The 26,682-nt window shown below is 42.6% G+C and overlaps 1 protein-coding gene across 1 annotated transcript in view; it reads right to left on the minus strand.

Moving 5' to 3' along the window:
* The window catches only part of RANBP3 (RAN binding protein 3), a 554,440-nt gene that overhangs the window by 17,453 nt on the left and 510,305 nt on the right, over window positions 1–26,682 (minus strand). Inside the window, exon 13 of the mRNA XM_053703046.1 lies at window positions 23,698–23,822. Within this exon, the coding sequence (XP_053559021.1) occupies window positions 23,698–23,822 (125 nt within the window). The remainder of the gene's footprint in view (window positions 1–23,697; window positions 23,823–26,682) is intronic.

Genomic DNA, 26,682 nt, shown 5'->3' on the forward strand with positions numbered 1-26,682 from the left:
GCAAAAGTATCAAATTTGTAAAATTTGGTAAAAGTGTGCAGTGAAGACCAAGTCGCTGCCTTACATATCTGATCAACAGAAGCCTCGTTCTTAAAGGCCCATGTGGAAGCCACGGCCCTAGTGGAATGAGCTGTGATTCTTTCAGGAGGCTGCCGTCCGGCAGTCTCATAAGCCAATCTGATGATGCTTTTAAGCCAAAAAGATAGAGAGGTAGAAGTTGCTTTTTGACCTCTCCTTTTACCAGAATAAACAACAAACAAGGAAGATGTTTGTCTGAAATCCTTTGTAGCATCTAAATAGAATTTTAGAGCACGGACAACGTCCAAATTGTGTAACAAACGTTCCTTCTATGAAACTGGATTCAGACACAAAGAAGGTACAACTATCTCCTGGTTAATATTTTTGTTGGAAACAACCTTCGGAAGAAAACCAGGCTCAGTACGTAAAAGCCACCTTATCTGCATGGACCAGATAGGGCGGAGAACACTGCAGAGCAGATAACTCAGAAACTCTTCTAGCAGAAGAAATTGCAACCTAAAACAAAACTTTCCAAGATAATAACTTAATATCTATGGAATGTAAGGGTTCAAACGGAACCCCTTGAAGAACTGAAAGAACTAGATTAAGACTCCAGGGAAGAGTCAAAGGTCTGTAAACAGGCTTGATTCTAACCAGAGCCTGAACAAACGCTTAAACGTCTGGCACAGCTGCCAGCCTTTTGTGAAGTAAAACAGATAAAGCAGAGATCTGTCCCTTCAGAGAACTCGCAGAAAATCCTTTCTCCAAACCTTCTTGTAGAAAGGAAAGAATCTTAGGAATTTTTATCTTGTTCCATGGGAATCCTTTAGATTCACACCAACAGATATATTTTTTCCATATATTATGGTAAATTTTTCTAGTTACAGGCTTTCTAGCCTGAATAAGAGTATCTATTACAGAATCTGAAAACCCACGCTTTGATAAAATCAAGCGTTCAAACTCCAAGCAGTCAGTTGGAGGAAAACCAGATTCGGATGTTCGAATGGACCCTGAATAAGAGGGTCCTGTCTCAAAGGTAGCTTCCATGGTGGAGCCGATGACACATTCACCAGGTCTGCATACCAAGTCCTGCGTGGCCACACAGGAACTATCAAGGTCACCGAAGCCCTCTCCAGATTGATCCTGGCTACCAGCCTGGGAATGAGAGGAAACGGTGGGAATACATAAGCTAGGTTGAAGATCCAAGGTGCTACTATTGTATCCAATAGAGTCGCCTTGGGATCCCTGGATTTGGACCCGTAACAAGGGACCATGAAGTTCTGACGAGAGGCCATCAGAACCAAGTCTGGAATGCCCCATAATTGAGTTATTTGGGCAAAGATTTCCAGATGGAGTTCCCACTCCCCCGGATGCTCCTCCATCGCCAGGGAACTCCTTGTTACCCCCTGATGGTTGATATATGTAACAGTCGTCATGATGACTGATTGAAACCTTATGAATTTGGCCTTTGCTAGTCGAGGCCAAGCCTTGAGAGCATTGAATATCGCTCTCAGTTCCATTATGTTTATCGGGAGAAGAGAGTCTTCCCGAAACCATAGACCCTGAGTTTTCAGGGGTTCCCAGACCGCGCCCCAGCCCACCAGACTGGCGTCGGTCGTGACAATGACCTATTCTGGTCTGCGGAAGCTCATTCCCTGTGACAGGTTGTCCAGGGTCAGCCACCAACGGAGAGAATCTCTGGTTATTTGATCTACTTGTATCGTCGGAGACAAGTCTGTATAATCCCCATTCCACAGTCTGAGCATGCCCAGGTGCAATGGTCTTAGATGAATTCGTGCAAAAGGAACTATGTCCATTGCCGCAACCATCAACCCTATTACTTCCATGGACTGCGCTATGGAAGGAAGAACAGAATGAAGTACCTGACAAGAGCTTAGAAGTTTTGATTTTCTGGCCTCTGTCAGAAAAACCTTCATTTCTAAGGAAACTATTATTGTTCCCAAGAAGGGAACTCTTGTTGACGGGGACAGAGAACTTTTTTCTATGTTCACTTTCCACCTGTGAGATCTGAGAAAGGCTAGGACAATGTCCGTATGAGCCCTTGCTTTTGACAGAGACGACACTTGAATCAGGATGTCGTCCAAGTAAGGTACTACTGCAATGCCCCTTGGTCTTAGCACCGCTAGAAGGGACCCTAGTACCCTTGTGAAAATCCTTGGAGCAGTGGCTAATCCGAATGGAAGTGCCACAGGTAATGCTTGTCCAGAAAGGCGAACCTTAGGAACCGAAAATGTTCCTTGTGGATAGGAATACGTAGGTACGCATCCTTTAAGTCCACCGTGGTCATGAATTGACCTTCCTGGATGGTAGGAAGGATCGTTCGAATGGTTTCCATTTTGAATGATGAAACCCTTAGAAACTTGTTTAGAATCTTGAGATCTAAAATAGGTCTGAATGTTCCCTCTTTTTTGGGAATTATGAACAGGTTGGAGTAAAAACCCATCCCTTGTTCTCCTAATGGAACAGGATGAATCACTCCCATGCTTAACAGGTCTTCTACACAGTGTAAGAATGCCTGTTCGAAGATAATTGAGACCCGTGGAACCTTCCCCTTGGGAGTAGTTCCCTGAATTCCAGGAGATAACCTTGAGAAACTATTTCTAGCGCCCAAGGATCCTGAACATCTCTTGCCCCAGCCTGAGCAAAGAGAGAAAGTCTGCCCCCCACCAGATCCTTCCCAGATCGGGGGCCAACACTTCATGCTGTTTTGGTAGCAGTGGCAGGTGACTTGGCCTGCTTACCCTTGTTCCAGCCTTGCATCGGCCTCCAGGCTGGCTTGGTTTGAGAAGCATTACCCTCTTGCTTAGAGGGTGTAGAATTTGAGGCTGGTCCGTTTCTGCGAAAGGGACGAAAATTTGGCTTCTTTTTAGCCTTAAAAGACCTATCCAGAGGAAGGGCGTGGCCCTTTTCCCCAGTGATGCCTGAAATAATCTCTTTCAAGTCAGGGCCAAACAGTGTTTTACCCTTGAAAGGGATGTTAAGCAAAAGCGCTCTGCGCGCCACGATAGCAAACCCTGAATTATTCGCCGCTAATCTAGCTAATTACAAAGCGGCATCTAAAATAAAAAAGAGTTAGCCAATTTAAGAGCTTGAACTCTGTCCAAAACCTCCTCGTACAAAGATTCTTTATTAAGCGACTTTTCTAGTTCTTCGAACCAGAAACACGCAGCTGTAGTGACAGGAACAATGCATGAAATTGGTTGTAGAAGGTAACCTTTCTGAACAAACATCTTTTTAAGCAAACCCTCTAACCTTTAATCCATAGGATCTTGAAAGCACAACTATCTTCTATAGGAAAAGAAATGCGTTTGTTTAGAGTAGAAACCGCCCCCTCGACCTTGGGGACTGTATGCTATAAGTCCTTTCTGGGGTCGACTATAGGAACTAATTTCTTAAATATAGGGGGAGGACAAAGGGTATGCCGGGCCTTTCCCACTCCTTATTTACTATGTCCGCCACCCGCTTGGGTATAGGAAAAACATCGGGGGGCACCGGAACCTCTAGGAACTTGTCCATCTTACCTAATTTCTCTGGAATGACCAAATTGTCACAATCATCCAGAGTAGATAATACCTCCTTAAGTAGTGCGTGGAGATGTTGAAATTTAAATTTAAAAGTTACAATATCAGGTTCTGCTTGTTGAGAAATTTTCCCTGAATCTGAAATTTCTCCCTCAGACAAAACCTCCCTCCTGGCCCCTTCAGATAGGTGTGAGGGTATGTCAGAACCATTATCATCAGCATCCTCATGCTCTTCAGTGTTTAAAACAGAGCAATCACGCTTTCTCTGATAAGTAGGCATTTTGGAAAAAAATGCATGCAATAGAATTATCCATTACAGCCATTAATTGTTGTATGGTAATAAGTATTGGCGCACTAGATGTACTAGGGGCCTCTTGTGTGGGCAAAACTGGTGTAGACACAGAAGGGGATGATGCAGTACCATGCTTACTCCCCTCATTAGAGGAATCATCTTGGGCAATATCATATCTATGGCATTATTATCCCTACTTTGTTTGGACATTATGACACAAATATATCACATATATTTAAATGGGGAGACACATTGGCTTTCATACATATAGAACATCGTTATCTGATGGTTCAGACATGTTAAACAGGCTTAAACTTGTCAACAAAGCACAAAAAACGTTTTACAATAAAACCGTTACTGTCCCTTTAAATTTTAAACTGAACACACTTTATTACTGAATATGTGAAAAAGTATGAAGGAATTGTTCAAATTTCACCAAAATTTCACCACAGTAACTTAAAGCCTTAAAAGTATTGCACACCAAATTTGAAAGCTTTAACCCTTAAAATAACGGAACCGGAGCCGTTTTTACAATTAACCCCTATACAGTCCCAGGTATCTGCTTTGCTGAGACCCAACCAAGCCCAGAGGGGAATACGATACCAAATTATGCCTTCTATAAGCTTTTTCAGTGGTTCTTAGCTCCTCACACATGCATCTGCATGCCATGCTTTCCAAAAACAACTGCGCATTAAAGGCGCGAAAATGAGGCTCTGTCTATGACTAGAAAAGGCCCCCAGTGAAAAAGGTGTCCAATACAGTGCCTGCCGTTTTTATTAAAACAATCCCCAAGATTTAACAACTATTAAAAGTAATACTCTGCCAAATATACTTAGTAAAGTAATCGTTTTAGCCCAGAAAAATGTCTACCAGTTTTTTAAGCCCTAATGAAGCCCTTTATTCTTTTACTTAAACTAAGAAAATGGCTTACCGGTTCCCATAGGGAAAATGACAGCTTCCAGCATTACCGAGTCTTGTTAGAAATGTGTCATACCTCAAGCAGCAAAAGTCTGCTCACTGTTTCCCCCAACTGAAGTTAATTCCTCTCAACAGTCCTGTGTGGAAACAGCCATCGATTTTAGTAACGGTTGCTAAAATCATTTTCCTCTTACAAACAGAAATCTTCATCTCTTTCCTGTTTCAGAGTAAATAGTACATACCAGCACTATTTTAAAATAACAAACTCTTGATTGAAGAATAAAAACTACATTTAAACACCAAAAAACTCTAAGCCATCTCCGTGGAGATGTTGCCTGTACAACGGCAAAGAGAATGACTGGGGAAGGCGGAGCCTAGGAGGGATCATGTGACCAGCTTTGCTGGGCTCTTTGCCATTTCCTGTTGGGGAAGAGAATATCCCACGAGTAAGGATGACGCCGTGGACCGGACACACCTATGTTGGAGAAACCAGGTTTAGTTCGTAACACCACCTTATCCGAATGGACGATAAGATAAGGAGAATCACATTGTAACGCTGAAAGCTCAGATACTCTTCGAGCAGAAGAAATAGCAACCAAAAATAAAACTTTCCAAGATAATAACTTAATATCTATGGAATGCATAGGTTCAAACGGAACCCCTTGAAGAACTCTAAGAACTAAATTCAAACTCCAAGGAGAAGCAATTAGTCTAAATACAGGCCTGATTCTACTCAGAGACTGACAAAAAGATTGCACATCTGGAACATCTGCCAGACGCATGTGTAACAAAATAGATAAAGCAGAAATCTGTCCTTTTAAAGAACTTGCTGACAACCCCTTCTCCAATCCTTCTTGGAGAAAAGACAAAATCCTGGGAATCCTAACCCTACTCCATGAGTAGCCCTTGGATTCACACCAATAAAGATATTTACGTCATATCTTATGGTAAATTTTCCTAGTAACAGGCTTACGTGCCTGAATCAAGGCATCTATGACCGAATCAGAAAAACCTCGCTTAGATAAAATTAAGCGTTCAATCTCCAAGCGGTCAGCTGCAGAGAAACTAGATTCGGATGATGGAAGGAACCCTGAATGAGGTCTTTACTCAATGGGAGCTTCCACGGTGGCTGAGATGACATGTCCACCAGATCGGCATACCAAATCCTGCGAGGCCACGCAGGGGCGATGAGGATCACCTATGCCCTCTCCTGTTTGACTTGAGCAATTACCCGGGGAAGGAGAGCAAATGGAGGGAATACATAAGCTAGTCTGAAAGACCAAGACACCACCAAGGCATCTATCAGCTCGGCCTGAGGATCCATGGACCTGGACCCGTATCTCGGAAGCTTGGCATTCTGACGAGCTGCCATGAGATCCAACTCCGGCCTGCCCCATCTGAGAATCAAATTGGAAAATACCTCTGGATGGAGTTCCCATTCTCCCGGAAACGTCTGTCTGCTCAGAAAATCTGCTTCCCAGCCCTGGGATGTGGATTGCCGACACATGGCAAGAGTGAGACTATGCCCATTGTATTATCTTGGCTACTTCTGTCATCGCTAAGGAACTCCTTGTTCCTCCATGATGATTGATGTAAGCTACAGTCGTTATGTTGTCCGACTGGAACCTGATGAATTGGACTGAAGCCAACTGAGGCCAAGCCTGAAGCGCATTGAATATTGCTCTCAACTCTAGGATATTGATGGGAAGGAGAGACTCTGAGTCCATACACCCTGAGACCTTAGGGAGTTCCAGACTGCTCCCCATCCTAACAGGCTGGATCCGTTGTCACTATCACCCATGAGGGTCTGCGGAAGCAAGTCCCCTGGGATAGATGATCCAGCGACAACCAACATAGAAGAGAGTCCCTTGTCTCCTGATCCAGATTTATTTGAGGAGACAAATCTGTATAATCTCCATTCCACTGCCTGAGCATGCTTAATTGCAGAGGCCTGAGATGAAAATGAGCAAACTGAACGATGTCCATTGCCGCCACCATCAATCCGATTACCTCCATGCACCGAGCCACTGACGGACGAGGATTGGACTGAATGAGTCAACATGTATTCAAAATTTTGAACTTTCTGACCTCCGTCAGAAAAATCTTCATTGAAATAGAGTTGATTCGAGTTCCCAGAAAGGGCACTCTAGTCTGAGGAACTAATGAACTCTTTTCCAGGTTTACCTTCCACCCGTGGGTCCTTAGGAAGGAAAGCACAATGTCGGTATGAGACCTTGCCAGTTGAAATGACGCCTGGATCAGTATATCGTCCAGATAAGGCGCCACTGCGATGCCCAGTGGCCTTAGAACCGCCAATAAAGACCCCAGAACCTTTGTGAAAATTCTGGGCGCCGTGGCCAGACCGAAAGGGAGAGCCACAAACTGAAAATGTTTGTCCAGGAAGGCAAACCTCAGGAACTTGTAATGATCTCTGTGGATAGGAACATGAAGATATGAATCCTTTAGATCCACCGTTGTCATAAATTAACCCTCCTGGATCAATGGAAGAATGGTATGAATAGTTTCCATCTTGAAAGATGGAACTCTGAGACACTTGTTTAGACTCTTGAGGTCTAAGATAGGTCTGAAAGTTCCCTCTTTTTTGGGAACTACATACAGATTTGAATAAAACCCCTGTCCCTGAATTGGAACGGGAGAAATTACTTCCATGGAGGAGAGGTCTCTTACACAGCGTAAGAACGCCTCTCTTTTTATCTGGTCTACAGACAATCGAGAAAGAAGAAACCTTCCTCTGGGGGAAGAATTTCTGAATTCCAGCTTGTATCCCTGAGACACTCTCTCTAATGCCCAGGGATCCTGAACATCCCTTATCCAAGCCTGGATGAAGAAAGACAGTCTGCCCCCTACTAGATCCGGTCCCGGATCGGGGGCCAGCCCTTCATGCTGACTTGGGAGCAGTCGCAGGTTTCTTGGATTGTTTACCCTTGTTACAAGACTGGTTGGGTCTCCAGGTAGACTTGGCTTGAGAATAGTTCCCTTCCTGTTTAGAGGAAGAGGAAGGGGGGATTCCCTTGAAACTTCGAAAGGAACGAAAAACAGAATTTATGTTTACCTGATAAATTACTTTCTCCAACGGTGTGTCCGGTCCACGGCGTCATCCTTACTTGTGGGATATTCTCTTCCCCAACAGGAAATGGCAAAGAGCCCAGCAAAGCTGGTCACATGATCCCTCCTAGGCTCCGCCTACCCCAGTCATTCGACCGACGTTAAGGAGGAATATTTGCATAGGAGAAACCATATGATACCGTGGTGACTGTAGTTAAAGAAAATAAATTATCAGACCTGATTAAAAAACCAGGGCGGGCCGTGGACCGGACACACCGTTGGAGAAAGTAATTTATCAGGTAAACATAAATTCTGTTTTCTCCAACATAGGTGTGTCCGGTCCACGGCGTCATCCTTACTTGTGGGAACCAATACCAAAGCTTTAGGACACGGATGATGGGAGGGAGCAAATCAGGTCACCTAGATGGAAGGCACCACGGCTTGCAAAACCTTTCTCCCAAAAATAGCCTCAGAAGAAGCAAAAGTATCAAACTTGTAAAATTTGGTAAAAGTGTGCAGTGAAGACCAAGTCGCTGCCCTACATATCTGATCAACAGAAGCCTCGTTCTTGAAGGCCCATGTGGAAGCCACAGCCCTAGTGGAATGAGCTGTGATTCTTTCGGGAGGCTGCCGTCCGGCAGTCTCGTAAGCCAATCTGATGATGCTTTTAATCCAAAAAGAGAGAGAGGTAGAAGTTGCTTTTTGACCTCTCCTTTTACCTGAATAAACAACAAACAAGGAAGATGTTTGTCTAAAATCCTTTGTAGCATCTAAATAGAATTTTAGAGCGCGAACAACATCCAAATTGTGCAACAAACGTTCCTTCTTTGAAACTGGTTTCGGACACAGAGAAGGTACGATAATCTCCTGGTTAATGTTCTTGTTAGAAACAACTTTTGGAAGAAAACCAGGTTTAGTACGTAAAACCACCTTATCTGCATGGAACACCAGATAAGGAGGAGAACACTGCAGAGCAGATAATTCTGAAACTCTTCTAGCAGAAGAAATTGCAACCAAAAACAAAACTTTCCAAGATAATAACTTAATATCAACGGAATGCAAGGGTTCAAACGGAACCCCCTGAAGAACTGAAAGAACTAAGTTGAGACTCCAAGGAGGAGTCAAAGGTTTGTAAACAGGCTTGATTCTAACCAGAGCCTGAACAAAGGCTTGAACATCTGGCACAGCTGCCAGCTTTTTGTGAAGTAACACAGACAAGGCAGAAATCTGTCCCTTCAAGGAACTTGCAGATAATCCTTTTTCCAATCCTTCTTGAAGGAAGGATAGAATCTTAGGAATCTTAACCTTGTCCCAAGGGAATCCTTTAGATTCACACCAACAGATATATTTTTTCCAAATTTTGTGGTAAATTTTTCTAGTTACAGGCTTTCTGGCCTGAACAAGAGTATCAATAACAGAATCTGAGAACCCTCGCTTCGATAAAATCAAGCGTTCAATCTCCAAGCAGTCAGCTGGAGTGAGACCAGATTCGGATGTTCGAACGGACCTTGAACAAGAAGGTCTCGTCTCAAAGGTAGCTTCCATGGTGGAGCCGATGACATATTCACTAGATCTGCATACCAAGTCCTGCGTGGCCACGCAGGAGCTATCAAGATCACCGACGCCCTCTCCTGATTGATCCTGGCTACCAGCCTGGGGATGAGAGGAAACGGCGGGAATACATAAGCTAGTTTGAAGGTCCAAGGTGCTACTAGTGCATCTACTAGAGTCGTCTTGGGATCCCTGGATCTGGACCCGTAGCAAGGAACTTTGAAGTTCTGACGAGAGGCCATCAGATCCATGTCTGGAATGCCCCACAGTTGAGTGATTTGGGCAAAGATTTCCGGATGGAGTTCCCACTCCCCCGGATGCAATGTCTGACGACTCAGAAAATCCGCTTCCCAATTTTCCACTCCTGGGATGTGGATTGCAGACAGGTGGCAGGAGTGAGTCTCCGCCCATTGAATGATTTTGGTCACTTCTTCCATCGCCAGGGAACTCCTTGTTCCCCCCTGATGGTTGATGTACGCAACAGTCGTCATGTTGTCTGATTGAAACCGTATGAACTTGGCCCTCGCTAGCTGAGGCCAAGCCTTGAGAGCATTGAATATCGCTCTCAGTTCCAGAATATTTATCGGTAGAAGAGATTCTTCCCGAGACCAAAGACCCTGAGCTTTCAGGGATCCCCAGACCGCGCCCCAGCCCATCAGACTGGCGTCGGTCGTGACAATGACCCACTCTGGTCTGCGGAAGGTCATCCCTTGTGACAGGTTGTCCAGGGACAGCCACCAACGGAGTGAGTCTCTGGTCCTCTGATTTACTTGTATCTTCGGAGACAAGTCTGTATAGTCCCCATTCCACTGACTGAGCATGCACAGTTGTAACTAAAAAACTCTAAGCCATCTCCGTGGAGATGTTGCCTGTACAACGGCAAAGAGAATGACTGGGGTAGGCGGAGCCTAGGAGGGATCATGTGACCAGCTTTGCTGGGCTCTTTGCCATTTCCTGTTGGGGAAGAGAATATCCCACAAGTAAGGATGACGCCGTGGACCAGACACACCTATGTTGGAGAAATTACTCTGTCGACCTCTCTGTTTGGATTTTTTATCCTGAGGGAGGAGATGACCCTTGCCTCCCGTGATGTCAGAAATAATTTCCTTCAGGTCAGGACCGAACAGTGTCTTCCCCTTGTAAGGAATAGCCAGAAGCTTAGACTTGGATGACACATCCACAGACCAAGATTTCAACCATAAGGATCTGTGTGCTAAGATGGAAAAACCCGAACTCTTAGCCGCCAATTTGGTAATCTGCAGAGAAGCATCCGTATTAAATGAATTTGCTAATTTAAGAGCTTTAATTCTATCCTGTATCTCTTCCAAAAAAGTCTCAGTTTTAAGAGAGTCTTCCAGAGCATCAAACCAATACGCAGCCGCACTTGTAACCGTAACAATGCAGGCCGCCGGTTGCAATAGTAAGCCCTGATGAACATAGATCTTCTTAAGAAGACCCTCTAATTTCTTATCCATAGGGTCTTTGAAAGCACAACTATCCTTGATAGGAATAGTAGTTCTCTTAGCCAAGGTAGAGATAGCTCCTTCCACCTTAGGGACCGTCTGCCAAGAATTCCTGATAGCGTCCGCTATAGGGTACATCTTCTTGAAAACGGGAGGAGAGAATGGAATACCTGGTCTCTCACATTCCTTAGCAATAATCTCAGAAGTTCTCTTAAAATAACGCTGCACATACCTTAAAGGGACACTTAACCCAATTATTTTTCTTTTGTGATTCAGATAGAGCATGCAATTTTAAGCAACTTTCTAATTTACTCCTAATATCAATTTTTCTTCGTTCTCTTGATATCTTTATTTGAAATAAAAGCCATCTAAGCTTTTTTGGGGTTAAGAACTCTGGACAGAACTTTTTGATTGGTGGATGGATTTTTTCCACCAATCAGCAAGGACAACCCAGGTTGTTCACCAAAATGGGCTGGCATCTAAACTTAGATTATTGCATTTCAAATAAAGATACCAAGATAATAAAGAAAATTTGATAATAGGAGTAAATTAGAAAGTTGCTTAAAAAATCATGCTCTATCTGAATCACAAAAGAAACAATTTGGGTTCCGTGTCCCTTTAATGTTGAGCGACAGCATGAACGGTCCCACAGGATCAAGAGGTCTTCTTTCCCTCCTGCAGGTCTGTGGAGACATACAGGGTCTTAGTTAATATTTGCTAAGACCATCATCAGAAGGGCAACACACAGTATGGGAGGCATAGTGAGAATTTAATCCCACCAGTTCCCAATGCTTTAAAGCCACCTGTTGCTCTACTCCAGAGGCTGACAAGGAATACGGCTACACCCTTTAATAAAATAGTACTCACTGGTACCATTTTAAAAATAAAAAACTCTTGATTGAAGAATCTAAACTAACACCTCACTGTACCTCTTCCTATCACTAACACAGGCAAAGAGAATGACTGGAGTGGGAGGGAAGGGAGGAACTATATATATACAGCTCTGCTGTGGTGCTCTTTGCCTCCTCCTGCTGACCAGGAGGCTATATCCCACAAAGATGAAATCCGTGGACTCATCATATTTTTAAAAAGAAATAACAAAAACATACATAACCTATGGGAAACCAAAAACAGAGTACACAAATGATAGGGAGGGAAAGGTAAGGAAGGCAGTCATAATTACTTGGCACCACTGCTTGAAGAATCTTTCTCCCAAGAGAGTCCTCTGCTGAGGCAAAAACATAAAATCTGTTAACTTTTGTGAAAGTGTGTAAGGAAGACCAGGTAGCAGCCTTGCAAATCTGTTCAACTGAAGCCTCATTCTTGAAGGCCCAAGAAATAATAACTGTACGGGTAGAATGTGCTGTAATCTGGGTGGCTAATGACCCACTTCTGAGTAATTAAAAAAAGAAGATAGGATTGTGAGTTTAAACAACTTTAGGTAAAAAACAGTTTTCTCCACAGAGCAGCCTTATCTGAATGGAAGACCAAATAAGGCAGGTCACACTGGAGGGCAGACCATTCCGAAACTCTACGAGCAGAGGAAATAGCTTATAAAAATAAGAGACTTTCCAAGTGAGTAACTTAATATCAATAGGATGCATAGGCTCAAACTGAGCCTGTTGATGAAATCTAAGAACAAGATTAAGGCTCCAAGGTGGAGCAACAGGTTTGAAGACTGGTCTGATTCTAGCAATAGCTTGAACAAACTACATCTGGCAAATGAGCCACCTTCCTATGCAACAAAACAGAAAGGGCAGAAATCTGACCCTTTAGAGAACTGGCCAACAGGTCTTTCTCCAGACCATCTTGAAGAAATTGCAGAATGTGTGGGATCTTTACCTTATGCCAATAGAATACCCGTTCCTCACACCAATAGAGGTAAGCCCTCCATATCTTATTGTAAATACGTCTAGTAACAATCTTGCGAGCCTGAATTAGAGTATCAATCACCGCCTGAGAGAATCGTCAATGGGACAAGACTAGCTGTTCAATCTCCATGCAGTCAGCCTTAGAGCATCTAGGCATTGACAGAAGAACAGCCCTTGCGAAAGAATGTCTGGCCTCAGAGTTAAACGCCACCGAGGAGCAGACAACATTCTCATGAGGTCTGCATACCACGTCCTGCCACACAGGGGCCAAAAGAATAGATGAAATTTCCTCCTGTCCGATTTGAGCTACCACTCGGAGAAACAGAACAATTGGTGGGAAAAAAGATACACTTGTTTGAAATGCCAAGGGACTGCTAAGACGTCAACCAACTCCGTCTGAGTATCTCTTTATCCCGATCCGTATCTCGGTAGTTTGGCACTGAGAAGGGAAGCCATGAGATCTATCTCCGGACACTCCCACCTGCAGGTGATCTCGCAGAACACTTCCTGATTTAGGGACCATTCTTCTGAGGAAATCTGCTTCCCAGTTCTGATCTGACATTGGTATGTCTCCGCCCATTGAAGTATGCGGGATACATCCAGCATCGCCAGAGAGCTGTGCGTTCCACCCAGATAGTTGACATAAGTCAGTTGCGATGTTGTCCAATTGGAATCAAATATAGCAGATGGAATGTAGTTGGGGCCATGACGGTAGAGAATTGAATATGGCCCTTAATGTTGATAGAGAACCTAGGGTCCAGAGGAAGCGATTCTTCCTGAGTTCTCAGAGAATCCCACACAGCTCCCCAAACTGACAAACTCCCATCTGTTATAATCACCTATGATGGGCTCAGGAAACGAATACCCCGAAGAATGGGATCCTGTGACAGCCACCGAGAGAGAGACACTCTTGACTGTGGATCTAGTGATATTATCTGAGACAGATCAAAATAATATCCATTCCATTGCCTGAGCATACATAAATGTAGAGGTCTCAGATGAAAGCTAGCAAACTGAGTATCCCCCTCCATGCATTGGGCCACCAATGGCAGAAGAGAAGTTTGAAGAAGACGACATACTGCCTGACGCTTCTCCCTGTGTTGATCTGTGAGATAAATATGCAAGCTGATAGAATCTGATGATCCCTAGGAAGTTTACCCTCATGCTGGGAACAAGCTAACTTTTCTCCAGATTTAATTTCAAGCTAGGAGTCCGAAGATACCAAAGTAACTTTTCTGTGTGAGATCTTGCTAAAGATGGCACCTGGACCAAGATATCATCCAAGTACGGCAAGCTACTGCAATGCCCTGTAGTCGAACTACAGCAAGTAGAGCACCCAGTACCTTTATAAAAATTCTGAGAGCTGTAGCTAGGCCAAATTGGAGAGCTATGAATTGGCAATGTTTGTCTAGGAAGGCAAACCCGAAGATACTGATAGTGATCTCGGTGCATTGGAATATAAAAAGGTACGCGTCTTTCAGATCTATGGTAGCCATGAATTGACCCTCTTGAACGAGGAGTAGAATGGACCTTATAGTTTCCATTCTGAAAGAGGGTACCTTTACGAACTTGTTGACACTTCAATTCCAGGATGGGATGAAGCGTGCCCTCTTTTTTTGGGAATGATGAAAAGGTTTGAGTAGAATCCTCTTCCCTACTGAAAGGTACAGGGATTAAAACCCCGATGGATACCAGATAGTCTACACAGCATAGGATGGCTGTTTTCTTCTATGGGTTTCCCCGAGATCCTTGATAGGAGGAACCTGCCCCGGGGAGGGTGGGATCGGAAACATATCCAGTATCCCTGAGAAATAATGTCCACAACCCAAGGGATTCTGGACAGACTGAGTCCAAATCTTCTAAAACTGAGATAATCTGCCCCTCATGCGACCTGAGCCCACTTTGGAGGCAAGCCCTTCATGCCGACTTGTTTTCTGGGGCTGGTTTCTTGGGATGTTTATTCTTGTTCCACAACCAATTGGGCTTCCAGGTACACCTAGGCGAGTCTGATTTGGATGCCGGGGTACTCCTTTGAGTCTTGTTCGGACGAAAGGAACGAAAACATCCCGCAGCATGTCCCTTAGTTCTAGTTTTCTTATCCAGAGTTAGAAAGGCACCCTTTCTCCCAGTGACATATGCAACGATAGACCAATGATAATAATCTAGACTTGGAAACCATGTCCGCTGACCAATATTTGAGCCAGAGAGCTCTCCTGGCTAATACAGCAAAGGTAGAATTCTTAGCATTAATAATGAATATTGGCATCACATATGAAGGAATTGGCCATTAATTTCTGGAGCCTGTATGCGGTCCTGTATATCCTTCAAAGGGGATTCTACAGAGATCAGATCCGATAAAGAATCACACCAAAGTTTTGCAGACCCAGCCACCGCACCAATGCCTACTGCTGGCCAGTGAGCCTGACTGAAGTAAGACCTTCCTCAGATAACCCTCTAATTTCCTATTGACAGGATCCTTGAAGGATGTGCTATCCTCCAGCGGGATGGTAGTGTGTCTGGCCAGAGTGGAAATGGCGCTGTCAACCTTAGGCACGGTATTCCACATTTCAAAATGACTTTCCAATACAGGAAATATTCTCCTGAAATGTGGGGAGGGAGAAAACATTACACCAGGCTTCTCTCATTCCTTTGATATAATGTCCGCCACCACAGATGGTACCGGAAACACATCAGGTTTTTTAACTCATGTCTTAAGACCAAATAAAGTTTTTTTACCAGATTTTCCTCAGTAGGTTTAGACTCAGGTACACTCAAGATACTTGCTCAAGGAGGTTTTAAGTACTCTGTAAGTGTTCAATCTTAAATCGAAAACATAATTTATGTAACAACTTACCTGATAAATTAATTTCTTTCATGGTGGCAAGAGTCCATGAGCTTGTTACTGATGGGATATACATTCCTACCAGGAGGGAGCAAAGTTTCCCAAACCTCAAATGCCTATAAATACACCTCCCACTTCACTCATACTTCAGTTTAACGTATAGGCAAGTTGGTGAGGTGTAAAAGCATACAAAAGAGGAATAGGATAAATAATGCGCTTTATACAAACAAAATCATAACCCCCAAAAAATGGGTGGGCCTCGTGGACTCTCGCCAGCATGAAAGAAATGAATTTATCAGGTAAGTTCTTACACAAATTAGGTTTTCTTGCATATAGGTGTTGAGAGTCCATGAGCTTGTTACTGACGGGATATAATACCCAAGACACAATGATGGAATTGAAGCCATTAAATATTTTCTGTCAACCAATAATTGTGACAACAGCGCGCATAATGAATTTATAATCAAACTACTACATTTCATTCTGACTCTCAATTTCTTTACATTTAATGACAGATACTTTTTGCAAATGCAAGGTACTGCAATGGGTATGGCCTGTGCACCTACATATGCCAACTTATTTCTTGGACACTGGGAACTTTTTTGTGTATTCTCCAATGAGTTACAGAAAAACGTTTTTTTTTAGATCTGACCATATTTAAGAATGATGTTGGACTCCTCAATACCACTTATCGGAAAGAAACCGCTACTAATACACTTCTACACAACTCTAGTGCTCATCCACCCAGTACGTTAAAGGCTATACCATATGGTGAATTCTCACGCCTGCGCCGCAATTGCTCTAGTAATAAGATATACATGACAGAAAGCATTGGTATAATGCAGAGATTAGAGTTCTCCATACTCTCTAAATGTTGTCGTTCATGCTTCAAATAGAGACCAAGGCACAACTATTTCCACTCATCCCCTGTTTAGGATTATCTTGGGGGTCTGGAGGAAATGAAGCTGCTGGGAACTACATCAAAGATCTCTAAATGGTTGCCAGTAGAGGGCAATTTGTATTTCCCTCTCGGGAGCTCACCAAATATATTTAGTAAATGGTCCTCACTTAAACTAATTATCAAGGACTTTTGTGATTTTAATTCTAGGAAACTTTATACTTTCGATGAATTCCAGAGGATGTTCTCGGAAGCTCAATCTAAACATAAGTTTAATTTTCTTCAAGTTAAACATTATATTGCAAAATTGACAAGGAGTTTCCCTCAAATCTGGCAAAAGCATCCATTAATGGATGCCATTAACCCTGAAAAATAGTCATTATCAATTTACAAAATTCTTAGAGCAAAAGATGTGAAAAGATTACTAAAGGGAGCAGGAGAACAATTGGGCAAAGCTGGTAGGTATCCCTGACTTAGGTAGATTTCTTTACCAAAGTCTTAACAAGACTTAAGCATTATGTACTTCAATGTACTTAAGGGAAACACAATTTAGATTACTCTATAGAGATCTTACACCACACAAAGGGTTTCTAAATGGAAAAAGGGAGGTAAATAATACATGTCCTAAATATCCTATGAAAACCCAGACTTAGGACATTTACTATGGGAATGTCCAAACAATTCTGGCTTAAAATAGGCTATTTTCTCTCCCAAATAACAAAAAGAAAAACAGAATTTATGTTTACCTGATAAATTACTTTCTCCAACGGTGTGTCCGGTCCACGGCGTCATCCTTACTTGTGGGATATTCTCTTCCCCAACAGGAAATGGCAAAGAGCCCAGCAAAGCTGGTCACATGATCCCTCCTAGGCTCCGCCTACCCCAGTCATTCGACCGACGTTAAGGAGGAATATTTGCATAGGAGAAACCATATGTTACCGTGGTGACTGTAGTTAAAGAAAATAAATTATCAGAGCTGATTAAAAAAACCAGGGCGGGCCGTGGACCGGACACACCGTTGGAGAAAGTAATTTATCAGGTAAACATAAATTCTGTTTTCTCCAACATAGGTGTGTCCGGTCCACGGCGTCATCCTTACTTGTGGGAACCAATACCAAAGCTTTAGGACACGGATGAAGGGAGGGAGCAAATCAGGTCACCTAAATGGAAGGCACCACGGCTTGCAAAACCTTTCTCCCAAAAATAACCTCAGAAGAAGCAAAAGTATCAAATTTGTAAAATTTAGAAAAAGTGTGCAGTGAAGACCAAGTCGCTGCCTTACATATCTGATCAACAGAAGCCTCGTTCTTGAAGGCCCATGTGGAAGCCACAGCCCTAGTGGAGTGAGCTGTGATTCTTTCAGGAGGCTGCCGTCCGGCAGTCTCATAAGCCAATCGGATAATGCTTTTAATCCAGAAGGAGAGAGAGGTAGAAGTTGCTTTTTGACCTCTCCGTTTACCAGAATAAACAACAAACAAAGACGAAGTTTGTCTGAAATCCTTAGTAGCTGCTAAGTAAAATTTGAGAGCACGAACTACATCCAAGTTGTGCAACAAACGTTCCTTCTTTGAAACTGGATTAGGACACAAAGAAGGCACAACTATCTCCTGGTTAATGTTTTTGTTAGAAACAACTTTTGGAAGAAAACCAGGTTTAGTACGCAAAACCACCTTATCTGCATGGAACACCAGATAAGGAGAAGAACACTGCAGAGCAGATAATTCTGAAACTCTTCTAGCAGAAGAAATTGCAACCAAAAACAAAACTTTCCAAGATAATAACTTAATATCAACGGAATGTAAGGGTTCAAACGGAACCCCCTGAAAGAACTAGGTTGAGACTCCAAGGAGGAGTCAAAATTTTGTAAACAGGCTTGATTCTAACCAGAGCCTGAACAAAGGCTAGAACATCTGGCACAGCTGCCAGCTTTTTGTGAAGTAACACAGACAAGGCAGAAATCTGTCCCATCAAGGAACTTGCAGATAATCCTTTTTCCAATCCTTCTCGAAGGAAGGATAGACTCTTAGGAATCTTAACCTTGTCCCAAGGGAATCCTGCAGATTCACACCAACAGATATACCAAATTATGTGGTAATTTTTCTGGTTACAGGCTTTCAGGCCTGAACAAGAGTATTAATAACAGAATCTGAGAACCCTCGCTTTGATAAGATCAAGCGTTCAATCTCCAAGCAGTCAGCTGGAGTGGGTCGAACGGACCTAGAACAAGAAGGTCTCGTCTCAAAGGTAGCTTCCATGGTGGAGCCGAAGACATATTCACCAGATCTGCATACCAAGTCCTGCGTGGCCACGCAGGAGCTATCAAAATCACCGACGCCCTCTCCTGATTGATCCTGGCTACCAGCCTGGGGATGAGAGGAAACGGCAGGAACACATAAGCTAGTTTGAAGGTCCAAGGTGCTACTAGTGCATCCACTAGAGCCGCCTTGGGATCCCTGGATCTGTACCCGTAGTAAGGAACTCTGAAGTTCTGACGAGAGGCCATCAGATCCATGTCTGGAATGCCCCACGGTTGAGTGACTTGGGCAAAGATTTCCGGATGGAGTTCCCACTCCCCCGGATGCAATGTCTGACGACTCAGAAAATCCGCTTCCCAATTTTCCACTCCTGGGATGTGGATAGCAGACAGGTGGCAGGAGTGAGACTCCGCCCATAGAATGATTTTGGTCACTTCTTCCATCGCTAGGGAACTCCTTGTTCCCCCCGATGGTTGATGTATGAACTTGGCCCTCGCTAGCTGAGGCCAAGCTTTGAGAGCATTGAATATCGCTCTCAGTTCCAGAATATTTATCGGTAGAAGAGATTCTACCCGAGACCAAAGACCCTGAGCTTTCAGGGATCCCCAGACCGCGCCCCAGCCCATCGGACTGGCGTCGGTCGTGACAATGACCCACTCTGGTCTGCGGAAGGTCATCCCTTGTGACAGGTTGTCCAGGGACAGCCACCAACGGAATGAGTCTCTGGTCCTCTGATTTACTTGTATCTTCGGAGACAAGTCTGAATAGTCCCCATTCCACTGACTGAGCATGAACAGTTGTAATGGTCTTAGATGAATGCGCACAAAAGGAACTATGTCCATTGCCGCTACCATCAAACCTATCACTTCCATGCACTGCGCTATGGAAGGAAGAGGAACGGAATGAAGTATCCGACAAGAGTCTAGAAGTTTTGTTTTTCTGGCTTGTGTCAGAAAAATCCTCATTTCTAAGGAGTCTATTATAGTTCCCAAGAAGGGAACCCTCGTTGACGGAGATAGAGAACTCTTTTCCACGTTCACTTTCCATCCGTGAGATCTGAGAAAGGCCAGGACAATGTCCGTGTGAGCCTTTACTTGAGGAAGGGACGACGCTCGAATCAGAATGTCGTCCAAGTAAGGTACTACAGCAATGCCCCTTGGTCTTAGCACCGCCAGAAGGGACCCTAGTACCTATGAGAAAATCCTAGGAGCAGTGGCTAATCCGAAAGAAAACGCCACGAATCTGGAAATGCTTGTCCAGGAATGCAAACCTTAGGAACCGATGATGTTCCTTGTGGATAGGAATATGTAGATACGCATCCTTGAAATCCACCTTGGTCATGAATTGACCTTCCTGGATGGAAGGAAGAAGTGTTCGAATGGTTTCCATCTTGAACGATGGAACCTTGAGAAACTTGTTCAAGATCTTGAGATCTAAGATTGGTCTGAACGTTCCCTCTTTTTTGGGAACTATGAACAGATTGGAGTAGAACCCCATCCCTTGTTCTCCTAATGGAACAGGATGAATCACTCCCATTTTTAGCAGGTCTTCTACCCAATGTAAGAATGCCTGTCTTCTTATGTGGTCTGAAGACAACTGAGACCTGTGGAACCTCCCCCTTGGAGGAAGCCCCTTGAACTCCAGAGAATAACCTTGGGAGACTATTTCTAGCGCCCAAGGATCCAGAACATCTCTTGCCCAAGCCTGAGCGAAGAGAGAGAGTCTGCCCCCCACCAGATCCGGTCCCGGATCGGGGGCCCGCATTTCATGCTGTCTTGGTAGCAGTGGCAGGTTTCCTGGCCTGCTTTCCTTTGTTCCAGCCTTGCATAGGTCTCCAGGCTGGATTGGCTTGAGAAGTATTACCTTCCTGCTTAGAGGACGTAGCCCTTGGGGCTGATCCGTTTCTGCGAAAGGGACGAAACTTAGGTTTATTTTTGGTCTTGAAAAGACCTATCCTGAGGAAGGGCGTGGCCCTTGCCCCCAGTGATATCAGAGATAATCTCTTTCAAGTCAGGGCCAAAGAGTGTTTTCCCCTTGAAAGGAATGTCAAGCAATTTGTTCTTGGAAGACGCATCCGCTGCCCAAGATTTTAACCAAAGCGCTCTGCGCCACAATAGCAAACCCAGAATTTTTTCGCCGCTAACCTAGCCAATTGCAAGGTGGCGTCTAGGGTGAAAGAATTAGCCAATTTAAGAGCACAAATTCTGTCCATAATCTCCTCATAAGAAGAAGAATTACTAATAATCGCCTTTCCTAGCTCATCAAACTAGAAACACGCGGCTGCAGTGACAGGGACAATGCCTGCAAATGGTTGTAGAAGGGAACCTTGCTGAACAAACATCTTTTTTAGCAGACCTTCTAATTTTTTATCCATAGGATCTTGGAAAGCACAACTATCTTCTATGGGTTTAGTGGCGCGCTTGTGTAGAGTAGAAACCGCCCCCCTCGACCTTGGGGACTGTCTGCCATCAGTCCTTTCTGGGGTCGCTATAGGAAAACAATTTTTTAAATATGGGGGGAGGTACTAAAGGTATACCGGGCCTGTCCCATTCTTTACTAACAATGTACGCCACCCGCTTGGATATAGGAAAAGCTTCGGGGGGCCCCGGGGCCTCTAAGAACTTTTCCATTTTACATAGTGGTTCTGGAATGACCAGATAATCACAATCATCCAAATTGGATAACACCTCCTTAAGCAGAGCGCGGAGATGTTCCAACTTAAATTTAAAAGTAATCACATCAGGTTCAGCTTGTTGAGAAATGTTTCCTGAATCTGAAATTTCTCCCTCAGACAAAACCTCCCTGGCCCCCTCAGACTGGTGTAGGGGCCCTTCAGAAACCATATCATCAGCGTTCTCATGCTCTACAGAATTTTCTAAAACAGAGCAGTCGCGCTTTCGCTGATAAGTGGGCATATTGGCTAAAATGTTTTTGATAGAATTATCCATTACAGCCGTTAAATGTTGCATAGAAAGGAGTATTGGCGCACTAGATGTACTAGGGGCCTCCTGTGTGGGCAAGACTGGTGTAGACGAAGGAGGGGATGATGCAGTACCATGCTTACTCCCCTCACTTGAGGAATCATCTTGGGCATCATTTTTACTAAATTTTTTTATGACATAAAATACATATAGTTAAATGAGAAGGAACCTTGGTTTCCCCACAGTCAGAACACAATCTATCTGGTAGTTCAGACATGTTAAACAGGCATAAACTTGATAACAAAGCACAAAAAACGTTTTAAAATAAAACCGTTACTGTCACTTTAAATTTTAAACTAAACACACTTTATTACTGCAATTGCGAAAAAGTATGAAGGAATTGTTCAAAATTCACCAAAATTTCACCACAGTGTCTTAAAGCCTTAAAAGTATTGCACACCAAATTTGGAAGCTTTAACCCTTAAAATAACGGAACCGGAGCCGTTTTTATATTTAACCCCTTTACAGTCCCTGGAATCTGCTTTGCTGAGACCCAACCAAGCCCAAAGGGGAATACGATACCAAATGATGCCTTCAGAAAGACTTTTCTATGTATCAGAGCTCCACACACATGCAGCTGCATGCCATGCTGTCCTCAAAAACAAGTGCGCCATACCGGCGCGAAAATGAGGCTCTGACTATGATTAGGGAAAGCCCCTAAAGAATAAGGTGTCTAAAACAGTGCCTGCCGATATAATCATATCAAAATACCCAGAATAAATGATTCCTCAAGGCTAAATATGTGTTAATCATGAATCGATTTAGCCCAGAAAAAGTCTACAGTCTTAATAAGCCCTTGTGAAGCCCTTATTTACTATCTTAATAAACATGGCTTACCGGATCCCATAGGGAAAATGACAGCTTCCAGCATTACATCGTCTTGTTAGAATGTGTCATACCTCAAGCAGTAAGAGACTGCACACTGTTCCCCCAACTGAAGTTAATTGCTCTCAACAGTCCTGTGTGGAACAGCCATGGATTTTAGTTACGGTGCTAAAATCATTTTCCTCATACAAACAGAAATCTTCATCTCTTTTCTGTTTCTGAGTAAATAGTACATACCAGCACTATTTTAAAATAACAAACTCTTGATTGAATAATAAAAACTACAGTTAAACACTAAAAAACTCTAAGCCATCTCCGTGGAGATGTTGCCTGTACAACGGCAAAGAGAATGACTGGGGTAGGCGGAGCCTAGGAGGGATCATGTGACCAGCTTTGCTGGGCTCTTTGCCATTTCCTGTTGGGGAAGAGAATATCCCACAAGTAAGGATGACGCCGTGGACCGGACACACCTATGTTGGAGAAAATGTATTTAACTAAAGAATCTATTCTTCTCTTGGCTAATAATGATTCATTGGAAAAGAAAGGAAATTTTGTTCTGACGATAATATTAACTGAGGAAATACATTTTTAAAAAGTGGATTAATAACAGGATTCCATCAGCTAGAGAGGCGAATAATGTTGTAATAAACTCTGTAATCATGGCTGCCTATGACTATAAATTAGGAGGGAGGAAAGGTTATTCCTTTAGCAAGATCAGGACAAAATATTATCAGGGTGCGGAATTTAAAACTTGCTTAGAACAAATTGTCAATATCCAACTATAGAGGATTTGAGAGTGGAACGAGGGACGTTAGGGGTTGTATGTTTTTTTTTTCTTCCTTCGGCTCTCATTTTCATATACTTTTAATAATGCTTGACTCATGTATTAAAATAATTTAGGTAAAGATAGAATAAAGAGAGAGGGGTAAGGGGGACGAAAGGATGTGCAGAGGGGATCAAGGGTAGGAAAGAAATGCCTCAATAGAAAATTTCTGGGATTTCAGCTCATGTATTTCAGTCTCATTCTTGTTGACTTATGTAAATGCCCGTACTTTAGCATATTTTTTTTTGTATTATGTGGATAATGTAATAAAGATATAATAATAATAATATATATATATATATATATATATATATATAATAAAAAAAAAGTGTCATGCATGATGCAACCCCACCTGTAATACATTGCTTTCTGCTTCTTCTCCCGTTATGACTTCCACTTTCTCTAGTAAGCATCGTTTTGCGGTTGCCTTTGTGTACGCAGCAGCAGACTCTGCCAGTGACTCAGATATATTATTAGCTGCGGAGAATAAACACATTTAAACAGTGAAATAAGTGGTGCCCCCCATTATACATACAAACAAATCTTTACAGCTCTAGATTTAAAAACATGAGAGGTAACTTGCTGCTCTCTACTAATGCAGAATTCTTTTCTCCAGCCACTACACATGGGTCCTCTCACATGCATCAATTTCCTATCCCACCACAGCAACACTCCACTGCCTCTGTACTATCTATATAGAAATAGAATATACAGAGGCTCTGTAATGGTGTATGAATAGAAAGAGCTTGGCTTCAAGTGACTTATGGCTGTGTAGGAAGGCATGTTAAGGTGCCTGACTGTACGGTATGAAGTGAGAGGTACAGGGGCATTTTCTGGGTAGCTAGACACCTACTCTAAGAATATTATCTCATTATCTAAATACAGTGGACAAGTCATTCTTTTATTGTATACAAGTACTGATATAGCATTTCATATTGCGTATCAACTTGTCTTATAGCAAGGTCATGTTATGGCTTCTAAAACAGTTTCACCACTTAACGTTTGATGTGAGAGCTCCAAATATTTGATTAGCAAGTAATATTACACACATACATATACAAACACCTGATAATGCTGTATATGGAGCACCTACACCATAAATACTTCTCATTGTTTACATAAGATCAGTTTAACATAAAATTGAGGTATTTGTTATAAACAATATTTCAAATTATTACTACATCGTGAGCATGTGCAAAACGAAGTATATCGAATGCTACCATGTTAAATTAATGTTTCATTGACTGCTGAAAAAAAATCCTTCAAGTATTTAGCATATCCTAGTTTGTAGTCTTTTATTCCTGTTGTTGACATACTAGAGCTAATGTTGTGGCACCACAGGCACCAAGATTTAGCCTATTCTTCACTAGAAGAAAAAAAGGTTACATTTTATCGGGTCACAACAAATTTAAAGGGGACAGTCTACTTGAAAATTGTTATTGGTTAAAAAGATGAATAATCTCTTTATTGCCCATTCTCCCTAATTTTGCATAACCAGCATTGCTATATTAATATACATTTTAGCTCTGTGATAACCTTGTATCTAAGCCTCTGTAAGTTGCCCTCTTATCTCAGTGTGTTCCTGCATAACATGAGCTAGCTCTGTCTGGCTGTAAAAAGATAATAAAATGCACTGAGATAAGAAGCGGCATGTAGGGGGCTTAGAAACAGATATTTAGAAGTTATAAAGTATATTAATATAACAATATAACAATGTTGGTTGTGCAAAGCTGGGAAAAAAACAAAAACAAAAATCAAGTAGACTGTCCCTTCAAAGGGATATGAAACTTTTTCTTTCATGGTTCAGATAGAACATGCATTTTAAAACAACTTTCTAATTTACTTTTATTATCAAATTTTCTTTGTTCTCTTGGTATCTTTTGTCAAAAATCAGGGAGGTATGCTTAGGAGCCAGCCCACTTCTGGAGCACTATATGGCAGCAGTTTTGCAAGAATTGTTTCAATTTGCAAGAGCACTAGATGGCAGCACTATTTCCTGCCATGTAGTCAGCTCCAGAACAGGAGCTAGGTGAAAACATCTGGCCAATGACAAGAGACAAATGTGTGTAGCCACCAATCACCAGCTAGCTTCCAGTAGTGCATTGCTGCTATGCATATGTGTTTTTAACAAAGGATATAAACCCCCCCCCCCCCCCAAAGATTTGAGAACAGAAGTGAAATTAACAGGTCTTAAAATAAAATGCTCTTACAGAATGAGTTTAATTTAGACTTCCAATTCCATTTTATGTCTGGAATATTAACATATTAACATAAGGTCATTCTCTCTGTCTATAGCTGTCTGTCTGTCTGTCTTCCTCAAAACAATGTCTAGTGAATTTTCTGTTGTGGAAAACATGCAATGTTTGTATTTGTCCATTACATTATTTCTCAGCTCAGTACCTCAAAAACATAAGATAATTGAAAATTTGAAAGATGCATTACCAGTCCTAAACCAACAATTAATAAATTTCTTTCCTGGTGGCGAGTCAACTAGTCCAGTGTTTTTCAACCAGTGTGCCGTGGCACACTAGTGTGCCGTGAGAGATCCTCAGGTGTGCCGCGGCAGACTGACAACAGTGCGGGGGTGTCCCTCTTTCAAATTTTGAAATATTGGGAGGTATGTGACAGGCTCATCAGGCATCATTTACAACCATGACATTGACATTCATTCACAGACAATCATTATGATTGTCAATATGTCATGTATAGTTTGTAGGAGGCATGGCATCACAGCACAGTACAGTGTGTGTGTATATATATATATATATATATATATATATATATATATATATATATATATATATATATATATATATATATATATCCTGTATTAGGCTACAATGTGTGATTTTGTAAAATTTTGGTATGGTGGTGTGCCACAGGATTTTTTAATGTAAAAAAGTGTGCCACGGCAAAAAAAAGGTTGCAAATCACTGAACTAGTCCTTACTATTGGGAATTTAGTACCTGGCCACCAGCAGGAGGCAAAGACACCATACACTACAACTTTTAATTCCTCCTACTCCCTGTACCTTCCAGTCGATTGTATAGCCAAGTAAAGGAGAAACAAAGAAGAAAAACAGTAGGGTAAAGAGAAGCAATCTAGAACTGCCGCCAACTAGTAAGAAAGAAACAAACTTGAGCGGGTCTCGTGGACTCTCACCACCAAGACAGAATAAATTTATCAGGTAAGCATAAATTATGTTTTATTTCTTAAGAGTCCATGAGTCCTTCCTTACTATTGGGAACTAATACCCAAGCTGTTAAGTCCACAAAAAATGGGTGGGACAATGAAGGCAAGGCACCTAGTTCTTAGACACTACAGCAAGAAGCAGCAG

This window comes from Bombina bombina, chromosome 2, assembly GCF_027579735.1.
Source record: "Bombina bombina isolate aBomBom1 chromosome 2, aBomBom1.pri, whole genome shotgun sequence".
Taxonomy (NCBI): domain Eukaryota; kingdom Metazoa; phylum Chordata; class Amphibia; order Anura; family Bombinatoridae; genus Bombina; species Bombina bombina.